This window comes from Falco naumanni, chromosome Z (genome assembly GCF_017639655.2).
Source record: "Falco naumanni isolate bFalNau1 chromosome Z, bFalNau1.pat, whole genome shotgun sequence".
Lineage (NCBI taxonomy): Eukaryota > Metazoa > Chordata > Aves > Falconiformes > Falconidae > Falco > Falco naumanni.
This window is the reverse complement of record NC_054080.1, coordinates 58,612,803-58,625,159: the sequence shown is the minus strand read 5'-3', so window position 1 is coordinate 58,625,159 and position 12,357 is coordinate 58,612,803. Positions and strand designations below refer to the sequence as shown.

The following is a 12,357-nucleotide window of genomic DNA, read 5'->3' as shown; positions in this document are numbered from 1 at the left end:
GGGAGGTTGTTCTTCATGCAAGTAGAGAAAATTCTGCATTCATGCCTTTACCAAGAGATGTTTCTAAAAACAAACCATTTTAAGCACTTCTAACATGGCATCTACCTTCCACTTAGTAGTATTATATATGTTTATGTTACAGCTGTGCATATGCACTTCAGTTACAGCTGGGGTCCTGTTCTGTCAGAGGATTTTAAGTAACGTAGGAAAAATGATTTTCCATGGTTAAAGAGGGCATTAAGGCACTGGGAATGCTACTCTCACCGAAGTATTCCTAACACATATGTGACTTATTCAGATAAAACTGTACTGTTTCCATTACAGCTCACTCCAGCCCTAAGGCTCTCTTTGCTAACCTGCAACAGCACGGTCCTACTAACATCAGTCCTACAGACACCTGCCAGCGTAGCTGTGTCATCAGGACCATATTGCTACAAGCTGCTGACCAAGATACCTGTGCCAGGAGAAATCTGCAGTGTAGTAATGATTTCAGGTTTGATGTTTCAACAGTTTATTTTACAACTGAGAGTGCTATATTCTGTCCTTCACAAGGATGCTGTGACACTGTTTGCTTTAAAGATTGTAACATCCTCCAATAACACAAAAATAAATAGCTGGGATTAAGAAGAAAGAAAAGCAGGAAAGCCCTAGATCTGCTGAGGCACTTACTGCACAGCCTATCTTCAAGAGCTGACATGGGAATCTACTTCAGCAGACATTCCCAGAGAATTCCCACAGCCCTATTACCCCATGCTGTCCACCCCAGAAAGTTTTTAACTTTATACAACATGCAATTCCCACTCTTCTTGGCTATTCCTCCAGTATTGGGTCAGTTCTGCTGATTTGTAAACAGGGCAAGGACAGGAGCTTCTGCTTGTTTCTCTGCACCTTACTGCTAACTCATGGTCTGAATGATTAAGGCATGATCCCAAGCCTTACTTTACTGCCTCTCTGATGTTAAGCTATCTGGTTTTCAGTTTTTCAGAAATTTTTCCTGGATTAAAAGCTTTTAATTTTGCTTTTGCATTGCTTCAATACACTTAACTTGTAAACCTGAGGGTTCCAGAGTTATTATGGAATATGCTAATGTCAAAAAGGTCTAAAAAGTAAACACACTCAAATGAAACATTTTAAAATAAAACATAAAACTGCACCTAAATAAGAAAAAAATAAGTCATAACATTCAAACTTTGCATGAAAGAGACAAAACATTCAGACTAAGGCCCTACAGAATTGACCGAGATTTAAATATCTAAAATGGATTGAGTTCGCTACCTAACTGGCAGAGGCACTGTTTACTAGTAGCCAAGAGAATATTTTAAACAAAATGCTAATTTTTTCCAATATTTGAACTGTAATTTCAGAACTGTGTACATGAAATGACATCAGTTCAGAGACATCACTAGATTTCTGGACTCCACACACATCCTTTTGCCGGGGTGGGGAAGAATTGATCTCCAAGCAAGCAAGCAAGTTTTATTTAGTTCTTAAAAGAAACCCACCACTGATGAAGAACAAAAATAATATTATATGACAACTTATGCAACAGTGGGTAGAGATAAGTATCCACTGACATAACATCTAAAAGTAGGGCAACATGAAAAAAGAAACTTAAGAAGCATATTATCAAGACTAATTACTCTACAAAGCTAGCAGTGGAGTAGTCACCTGTATGCTGTACAAGAGACGCGTTAAGTTCTGGATTGCTTGTACAATCTAGAAAATAAGAGAGAAAGATTTTCAAAGTTTGGACCACTGTTAACTAAATAGTTACTACATTCTGTCTGGGGTTTAAGTAAACTCACCTCTGTCCCTGTAGGTCCTGGGAAACTCACACTTCCTCCCTAAAACAAACACATGCTGCTTTAAAAAGTAGTTTTTAACTTTAGAATTGTATCATCTAGGTTTGGGGGGCGTTGTTTGTGGGTTATTTTTTTTAAACTAGTGGAGACATTCATATCACTAACATATGCAGTGCTGAGTCAAACCTTTTCATGGGTATGTGAAAAAAGACAGAAGCAATAACCTGCACAGTCTAATAATTCATCAACGCTGGAGTTTCCAGGGAAATTACTAGAGATTCTAAGCACAACTGTAAAAACAAAAATATTTCATCCACAATTTTATTCCTCTCATGACTAATACTACACAGAAAAGACATTTCCATTCATTCATTGTTTACCTGACAGTTTTGAAATACAGTAACCAGACTTCTGCATATACAGCACAGTGGGTTTAGATTACTTATAGTAGGATGAAACAGTACAAGGCACTTCAAAAAGAGATATATTAATGTAGCAAGAAGCTAGCAGAAGTCATGTTAGTGGGTCACTGCAAACACTTTAGAAGCGCCGTGAGGTGCTGAGCAAAGGCTGCGTGCCAGTGTGGTTATTATTGTCCACTACAGTGACGCTCAGCCATTTCACGCTTTCCTTTTCCTAAGAAGCTTTGTAAATTTACGGGGTGAAGCCACCCATAATCCTTTCACCATGAAGAACAGCTCCTCTGAGAAAGATAAGGTGAAACGGTGGAGAAATAAAACACAATTTCGGAGGCTACACTGAAAAGACTTCCTGTATGATTTTTCTCTTCTTTTTTTTTTTTTTTCTTCAGAGGAGCAGAGGAGGGCTTGGGTAATATTTGCTCTCTCTCTAAGTTCTCTACTGAGTCTCATTTTCCACCACAAGTGAGCAAAGCAGCTGCTCCATTTAGCTGCAATAACTAAAAATGAAGGTGAAAAAGGTCAGGCCCCAAAACGCAGCTCAATGCACACAAGCTAGGGGGAAAGGAAGCACTGGCTACAGCATTTCCTCCACTCCTTTCTCTCATTATCTCCCTTCAGTATTTCCCTCCATTCCCTTCCCACATCTTCACCTCCTCCTCTGCTTCTCACTGCACCCAGGAGCCGTGTAACTGCTTCACTCTGCTACGAGGAGCAGAGGACTTTGCACAGATGCCTCTGTGCAGCACAAGGACCAGCACAAGGGAGATGTGCTCTCCCTTTGCTGGGTGGCCAAGACAAGCAGTGGGCAAGGAGGAAACAGCAGGGCCAAGAGGGAGAGAGGGGAGAAGGGGATGCTGGCAGGGTGAGGAAAAACGAAAGTTCAAAGAAGAGCCCACACGCTGAACAAGAGTGGGGTTTCTTTCAGTTCTGGAAGCCCTTTTTTAATTTAACGAAGGAGGTGTCGAGGGGGATTGAAGGCTTAGCCGGCTTTGGTACGGCCAAGGGGTAGCAAGTGACCAGCCCAAGCGCCTGTGGTCTCCCTGCTGCAGCACCACTCGGGAGATGAGTCCAAGGCAGGTTTAGCTGAGCTAGCTGGGGTGACAGCGGCCTTGCAGCTGCACCGCTACAGCCTCAGCACAAGCCCTGTAAGCCCAGCTAGATCCAAAGCAAAATATTCAACTGTTCAACCTGTGCTGCGGGCCACCGCCACCTCCCTGCCACTCTCCCCTATCACCTTGGTTCAGAACAACGAGCAGCAGTGGAGATGAAGTCAGTCAGATCCCAGGGCAGGCAGTGCGCACAGTGCCTCAGACAAGCCTCCGGAGATGCGGTTACAAGGCAGGAGCGGGGGGGGGGCACAAGATGGGGACCACCTCTCACAGCTGCCCACTTGGGACTCCACGTGTTGCACAGGCAATGCTCTTCCTTCTGATGCCTGGTCAGCATCTAACCCCCAAGCCGGGGGCTTTCGTTCGGGCTGTCCGGCTCTTTGTTTCCAGGCTAGCTGGCCAGGCCCGCTGCTGCCGCCCCGCAGCCCCCGGGCCGCACCCGCGCCCGCGAAGCCCTTCCCTGCCGGCCTGCTTTGCTCCTTCTGCCACCTGCTGGTAAATCTGGTTATGGCACGGTCAGATGTGACACGAGTCTCGCCCAAGTAACAGGCCAGACCAGAAGAGTAACTTAGGGTGGAAGAGCTTGCTGCAGAACCCCCTAGCCCAGCTGCAGCTCAAAGCTGGGCTCGCTCCAAAGTCAGAGGAGGTTGCACAGAGTCTTCTCCAGTCAAATCCGGGAAACCTCCAAGGATGGAGATCCCACAACCTCTCTGGACAATCTGTTCCTGCTTGATCACCCTCGCCGTGATTTTTACTTACACACAGTCAAGAATTTCCCTTGCTGCAACTTACTATTTTGGATACTCATCCTTTTGCTGTGCACCCCCGAGAAAAGCCTGGTCTCTGTCCTTGCTATAACCCCAATGGCAGTGTTTTCATGTGGAGCTACCAGAACTTCTAACGGGTTTGATCTGAACCCCTCTATCCTTTATTAGGTTATTTTATTTGCCCTCACATAGCTTCTGTGCTCCCCAACTTGGAATTTTGTTTTCATCCCATTTTTTCCACACATACAGTTTCTCCTACTCCCTTCTAACACAACAGTCTTGGTAAGTAAGGTGACCTAGAACTGAACGTGAGGCAAGGTTATAGGGAGATTAGTGTATTAGCAAGAGGTTTCCAGAAATAACTAGAAAAAAAACCCCAAGGTTTCAGGCACACAAGCCCTCTTTCAGAGCTGACGCAAACACAATACTCTAAGGCTAAGTATCTCCTTTTCTAGTGAACTTTGCTTTCTATTTCAAGTCATTTATCTTCTGTCCTCGTCTCCCCCCTTTATTCCTTTTGTGGTCCTGCTTCTTCACCTAAGGACTCCACAATCACAGTTCACTTTATTTCCACACAGTAATTCATACTGCTCTTACTCTAACACTGCTGCTACATGAAATTTGCCATTCCTAATTTTGCCCAGAACTGACTTTTGATTCTGCTTTTCCCGCACATTTGCTTATGAGTTACAGAACTTTGAAAAATGGGCAGTTTCTCTTCTACTCTCTAATTGCTCCATTTTGTTTTAATTCAAGATTCTGAAGCAAGCTGGTGTAAGACAATCCATCCTATTTTATGTGCTTGTTCTCAGGACGAAGCTCTTCCAATGCAAAAGTCTTCCTCGCATTAGCTGAGGTCTCTGTCATTGCAGAAGACTTTCATCATCCTGTGAATAGGAGGAGGGGGTAGAGGGAATACTGTTGTCAGCTCCATAAACATGGATGCATTGAATGATGACAGCAGAGAACCAGGCTCTTAAGTGGCCCATACGTAGTACAAAGACACTTGTGGCTGTTATTACAACCCACCAATCTGTAATCCTGGCAGGAAAATTGTTCTGCTTCTAAACTGTTTATGATTGCTTTTTAAAAATTCATTATAAATTGCAGTGACCTCTACTAAATTTAATTATGTGGATTTGGGTGAAATGTGCCTATCACATGCTTGGTGTTTTGGAACGGTCTTTAGACACCCCATAAAAATTTGGACAGCATTTACATTCCCAGTGCCCACAGTGCTATGTGCAACACAGGAAGAAATACCAGTTACAATACCTTATCTTCTAGACTGGCACTTGCCATTTCCTTTTCAACACTGAGATCAACTTCAGATGATTCTTCAGTTTCTTTTATTTCTGCATCTAACAAATAAAGCCCCAATAAAATGCAAGAGAAAGGTTTCAAAGCATATTCAGACTAGAGAAACAAAGGGCACACTCTTTTACAGTTACTCACAGGATGCTGCAAATAGAGATTTACGTAATGTGAAGTCACATAATGGATTCTAGGCTCCGGAGAAACAAATTTGTAAGCCACAATGAAACAGACAGGACAATGAGGTTTTCCTACCTTAAAAATTAGTGTTTCACTTAGGAAAGCTCGGAGGTAAGTATAGCCATATCACTAAAAATGCTCTGCAGCAATGGATTACACAGGACTTTATTTGCTTATTTGTTGTAATAAATCCATGCTACCTTTTACAGCTGAAATCACTGGAGTGTCAAGTCCTGGTTTTCAGGCCTTCTGACAAAAATTGGCTAACTTTGGAAATGGCGTATACTGCAACATAGATTTGCTGTGGAGCTGGACAAGAAGCATATGGAGATACACAAATGTGACTCTATGTTGCTGAACGCAGACATGTGCTACAGAAAAGGTGCAGTGGATGCAAACCATCCATTTACTTCAGTTAAGTTATATGACAATTTACACTATCTGAGCATTTGCCCAAAGACAACGTTTATTACACTATTTTCTATTAATTCTGCCACAGACTGAAAAAGCTTTCCAACAAACCAAAATAATCCAGTATCAATTATTTTAGTATTCTGAATATGTAAAAGCACCAAATTTACTCACCATGAGGAACAGATTCCAAGACTTCATTGGCACTAAATCTGTGCTTCAGACTTGATTCCTCAGTACTTTCCTCTGGCGGCCTGTCCGACCCACTCACTTGTGATGTCATTACAGCAACATGGAGACTTTCAACTACAGAGGAGAACGTGCAGAATTAGAGATGCCCCTTAAATAGTTCCTTAATTCATAAAACGACACAGAATCATAGAATAATCTAGATTGGAAGGGACTTTCAGAGGTCATCTAGTCTAATGCCCTATGCCAAGCTGGTTCAACTAAATTGGGTTGCCCAGCACCTGGCACAGACAAGTTTTTAACATCTCCAAAGATGGAGGCATCACAGCCTCTCTGGGCAACCTGCTCCGGTTTTTGACCACCCTCACAGCATGTAATTTTTCCTTTCATTTAATTGGAATTGCCTGTGTTCCAACTTGCACCTGTTACCTCTTATCCTATCACCATGTGCCTCCACAAAAATCTGGCTTCTCTGTATCCTCCTATCTGGCAGCTGAGGACAGCAATGAGATCCCACCAAGCTGCCTTCTCTCAAGGCTGAACAGCCCAACTATCTCAGCCTTTCCTCGGATGTCACATGCTCCAGCCCCCTGGCCATCTTGGTGCCCTTCACTGGATTTGGTCCAGTTTGTCCATGTCTCTCTTGTCCAGGGGAGCCCAGCACTGGTCACAGCACTCCAGACAGAACTCGGCAGGAGTCAGTAAAGGAAAGATCACCTACCCCAACCTTCTGGCAACTCTTCTCCTAATGTCTCCCTAACCCTTGGGAGACAGGTGGCCGCCTTTGCCACAGGGGCACATAGCTGCCTCATAGTCAACCTGCTGTCAAGTAGGACTCCAAGATCTACTTCTGCAAAGCTATTTTCTATCTAGCCAGTGTCCAGCCTGTACTAACACACACACTTACTCCATCCCAGATGCAGGACTTTGCTCTTGTCTTTATCAAACTTCTAGGGGTTTCTCTTAGCCCATTTTCCCAATCTGCAGAGGTTTCACCAGCACGCTGACCACCCTGCCTCATTTGGTGACAGCCAAATTGAATGTACTCCATCCCTTAGTTAACTTCATTAGTAAATATTGTGAACAGTATTGGTGTCAGGATCCATCCTTAAGGGAAGCTGCCAGCTGGACATTGTATCAGTGATCACAATCCTTTCAGCCCAGCAGTTCAGCCCATTTTCCATCCAGTTATGTAGTCTATATCTCACCAGTTCAGCTGTAAGGATACTATAGCCAATGCAGACAGTGTTGAAGGCCTTGCAGATGTCAAGGTAAACAACATGCACTGCTCTCCTCTCATCATAAAACCCATCAGGCTGGTCAGACACAATTTGCCCTTGATGAATCAATGCTGGCTGTTCCCAGTCACCTTCTTGCCCTTCATGTTCTTGGAAATGGCTTCCAAGAGGATCTGCTCTATCACTGTCTCAGAGACAGCAGTGAGGCTGACTGTTTTGTAGCTCCCTATATATTCCTTCTTGAGGAGGGGTATGATGCTTGCCGCCTTCAAGTCATCATGAATTTTTCCTGATGACCGTGACCTTTCAAAGAAAGCAGCCTGACAGTGACATTGGCCGGCTCCCTGAGCAGCCTTGGGTTTATCCTGTCTCATCTCATGGATTTGTGTACATTCAATTGCTTAAGCACTCCCTAATTCTATTTTTCTCTACTGTGAGCAATGCTTTATTCCTGTAGAGACTGCTATTAGCAATAGACTATTTCTGTTCTGGAAAATGATCCCCACAAATTGCCTACAGTGTAAGCAATTGTAAATTCCTTACAGTGTGCTGAAGAGTCCTGAAATTCAAGACACCAACATTAGCACGAGGGAAAGTGAAATTCAGAAGTGGGTAGCATGAGGTGTGGAAGTACAGGCTGCCATTTTAGCTAAAATGACATTTACTATTGCTTCACTGACATTCCCTACCCAAGTTCTATCAGTTTAATCAATAAAATGCAGACTTCATAATGATGATGGAAACCAACTTTCGCCGCTTTATCGGTTGAAATGTGATTATTAGCCCACAGCTCTGTGTCTAGGTGATGCTAAAATCTTGTAGTCCTTCTTGAATAGCATACAGCCCATGCTGGACATGGCTCAGTCTACCAGGATTCTCTTCAGCTGAATTTAGCAGGAGTTTAGCTGAACTTCCAACCAGACTAGGTATCCACAAACACCATTCCCTTCTTTCCTTTGGAGGACAGTGTTGTAGGTAGCACAAGGTTATCATCTCTCTGTTAGATAGTATGCAGAGAAACCACAGCTCCTACAGCAATTCTGGTAAGTGTTTCTTGGCAAATCTGCCAAGACCATCTGCAGTTTGGCCTGTATATGAACCTACATGACTCTGATCAGTCATCAAATCAACCAAGTTAGGTGAAGGTTGGGGACTAAATGTAATACCATACTGCATCCTGTGATCTGCTTCACAGGGCTGTACTGCAAGGATGACAGCTAAGGAAACAACCCGCAGTCACAACCTAACACCTTGTCCCTACCTGCCTGCATATGATGTTATGCAATAAACATACCCCTTACCTTACAGTATGGCAGGTATCATCCCGTGCATCTGACAACTATAAACTTCAGAGACTTCTCTTCAATGCCCTTTACCAAGTTTTAACACTGACGGTTCTTGACACTTGCCAGAATCACAGTACAAGGCAATACCGCTATACTTTGTTCCCTTGAATTATCTGCCCACATGAAGAGCCACCTGTCTGCTCTACCCATGCAAACTCACCTTCTCTGAGCGCTGCTGCCAACAATGAAGCAGCCTGTGGAGTTTCTCCAGAATCAGGTTTTATAAGGAGATGAGGTTCTACATGAACATCCTCAAACCCACTCATATCTCCCAGTTCTGCATAGATATGCAACTTCTCTTCCAAGTAGCTACAGATCTGCTGGTCCTGGTTACTCAGTGATTCTGTCAACCAAAATTGAAGACACTATTAATAATCATCCTGCAGGCAAAGCATGTCCCCCAGTCACCCTTCTAATCCTTACATCACATAGACATTGCTGATTCGAGTCAGGCCTTTTTTAAGTGGCCAGGAACCAAACTAAACCCACAGTCTGTCCTAATGAAAGCTTGCACAGACCCCAGCAGAGGGCCAGGCCACTGCCCTACCCTGATGAGGTGGCCTTAGCTGCGCTGGGCCCTCAGCTACGTCCTGTTGCACCCACAATGATCAATGCTGGAAAAGCACTTTGTTCAGGCAGCCAAGATGTGCTGATGCAGTGTCTTAACATCAAAGAACAGCTACTCTCAGTAGAGGTTGTCCTTCCCTGTAGCTCCCTACAGGAAGGACACTGCTGGAATTTCTCTCCTTGCAGCAATACAGCGATGTGGAATTTAGGCGTAGGGGAACCAAGGAAGCTGAATTTATCCCTATTGGCACATTTTCAGATAAAAATAACAGCAGCAAAGGTTGAAATGCCATAAAAAAAGCACGTCGTCACACAATTACTTAAGATTTGACATATTTTCACAAACGTGGAACTACCTGGCCCTGAGAGTAATCTGGGCAATTCAGTGTTTATTCTGAAAGCATCCACTTTTCTTTTTCTTTTTTACTTATGGTAATGCATGAAAAATATAAAGTGTTTGGAAGAAAAATGGTTCTCTTTCAATAAACTCACATTATACCATCAGATCACCAGAGCCTTCTCTTCTGTGACTCTACTCATTATGCACTCTGAACCCACCAGCCACTATGGGCACATGATTCATTCATCCTGAACAGTAAGGATGCAGGAGCTCTCAGAGTAGCAGGAAATGTACCACACCTTGACATTTCTGAATTCTGGATGCTCTGGCCTCAGCAATACGTCTGTCCTCATCAGATTCACTCATTTTTCCTTCTTCTTCTTCCTCGGGACAACTTCATGGTTGAAGGAAGATGAAAAACAAAGGTGGATAAAAAGCAAAATCTGCACATCATATATTAATCTTCAGTAACAGTTTTGTGTTCATAACAAACAGAACACAGCATCAGCACCAACTTTTGCTACAATCCAAAAGCATGCCATTTGTTTCTTTATAAAGCAGTAACTGGACATAAACCAGAGTGAAGGATTCCTTTTAATTCTGGTAAGGCTGCATTATGCAGCAAATGGGTGGCTCGCCCTCACACAGGTTTGCTGTGCTAAGCGTAAGCTTAGGTCCCATAAGGAACAATGCATTCCTTGCCATTCTAAAGGAGCCAACACCAAGATAGCAGGCATGATTGGGGATTTCCCCAAAATGGTTGCACGGACACCTGCAGGACTCTGGAAAGCATCCAGCGGCAAAGGCAAAGGTGAGGGAAGCTTACAATGGCTGGTAAGGGCATCTAATGAGGAGTAGAAAGGGTCTGCTAATTTAGTGGGAAATCAGAAGTAACATGGGAAGTTTGGCAGAAGCAATAGTGAGGTTTTGGGATCTGTGAATCCTGAGTTCAGCAGAAAACTCAACCTCACGGGATGGATCCAGTGCAACGCAGAACAGAGAGCATGCTGCCATGAAAATATCCAGCTGCCTCCTGTCTGCTTTCGACTGGCAGGATGAAAACCAAAAGCCTTTTCCTTTACCTTTCCACTGCATCTTGAATATGCCTCATCCAGTTGTTACGTTCCTCTCTGGAGTTGGTATGAATCTCATACATCTCAGGCCCTGCAGATGAAGCGCTAATCAGAAACATCCCCCTTTCTTCATTGGCTACTTCTCTTACTATGAGCCTCTGAAGGGAGATAACGGAAGGCTTCTGGTCCTGGAGGAAACAGTCACAGCACATGCAAAAGATAAATGACAAATGACTCTCTTATAGAACATTACACTTTCAGAAAAGCATGACTTTTCGATTAATTAGACTAAGTCTAGTCCTGGTATAGTCAAACTACGTATGTTCTCACCATGTGCAAGAAGCTGAGAATTCTGAGTTGTCAGGCATCCTTTAAAATTATTCTTTAATTTTAAAGAATATTATGGTTTTTATGAACAAGTAAGCACTGGGTATGTGCTAAAAAGCAAATCCCAGAGGCTCAATGATACTGAGGCACAGTGTTCATATAATGTTTACATTTATATAGTGTGGGTACTTTTCTCCATGAACTTTCATACATTTTATGTGTTTTTACTATTACGCTTGCAGTTAAAATTATTCTTCTGTTTTGTTTTATGGAACCAGGAGTTAAAATTATTTGAGAGAGCCTGCTCTGCTTCCCACCTTCATAATCAGATGAGGCATGACACTAAAAATATCATTCTGTTATTTTCATCTTTCTTCCTAAAAAGATGATTTAATTTTGAAAATAAATTTAATTTTCCATATACTGGCATATTAATGTTCTGAATACACTACCAGGATTTTAGGGGGAAAAAAGCATTATGCAAAGGACCTAATTTTCAAGAAATATACAAATAAATGTGCAATGTGTATATTCAAACATCTGATAATATACTTACAACAGCTGCAAAGATGTATTTTTGGTCTTTTTCTTGTAAGAACAGTAGTACATCAGTTAGAAGGAGAGCTAAGATGTCTTAAAATTAGAAAAGGAAAAGAACGTTTTGTAATTAAAGTTATTATGATTACAATTAATTTCTTCTTTTATCCTTAAAATGGAAAAAAGCCCTGATCTGTAAATATCCCATGGAATTCTACAGTAAACTAAATAGGAAATATTTGGATTAGCCTGTGGTCTGCGTGAAGCAACTGCATGCCATCACTTTGTATATCCCAAGAAAGACGACACTTCCTGCTGTCTGCCCTCCTGCAGCACTGTGCTGGAGCACTGGGCCAGGGAAAGAGGAAATCCTCACTCCAATGTCAGTGGAGTCACAGGCAACTCACAAGCAACCTGACAAAGACTACCCCACATAAATTTTGTTTTGCTTATGCTGTAACATATACTCACTGTACAGTATTATACTGGTAAAAGTAGTTCTGGAATAACGATGAACAGATAGATTTATGAAGTTGCACAGCAAATGTTAGTAAACTCCAAAAAATCCCAATCCCTACATGTGATTAACACCACAAATCAAATTCTGGGCTTGCATTTAAAATTTGAGCTCAAGCCAAATATGACTTCAGGTCTTGTTTTCCACTGCAGATGTCCCAGTACCACTGAAGAACAGCACATGATTTTTCAGTGGCACGTTATTTTCAGTGGCCAGTA

At 42.7% G+C, this 12,357-nt stretch overlaps 1 protein-coding gene across 5 annotated transcripts in view; it reads right to left on the bottom strand.

Annotated features, from left to right (window-relative positions):
* Positions 1-12,357, bottom strand: part of ARHGEF28 (Rho guanine nucleotide exchange factor 28) — a 117,688-nt gene that overhangs the window by 21,693 nt on the left and 83,638 nt on the right. For all 5 annotated transcript variants that reach the window (XM_040578997.1, XM_040579000.1, XM_040578998.1 and 2 more), the window contains 8 exons: positions 11,642-11,718; positions 10,768-10,946; positions 9,985-10,079; positions 8,939-9,121; positions 6,180-6,311; positions 5,376-5,461; positions 1,806-1,844; positions 1,669-1,716 (listed from right to left, as the gene is read on the bottom strand). In XM_040578997.1, the coding sequence (XP_040434931.1) occupies positions 1,669-1,716; positions 1,806-1,844; positions 5,376-5,461; positions 6,180-6,311; positions 8,939-9,121; positions 9,985-10,079; positions 10,768-10,946; positions 11,642-11,718 (839 nt within the window). The remainder of the gene's footprint in view (positions 1-1,668; positions 1,717-1,805; positions 1,845-5,375; positions 5,462-6,179; positions 6,312-8,938; positions 9,122-9,984; positions 10,080-10,767; positions 10,947-11,641; positions 11,719-12,357) is intronic.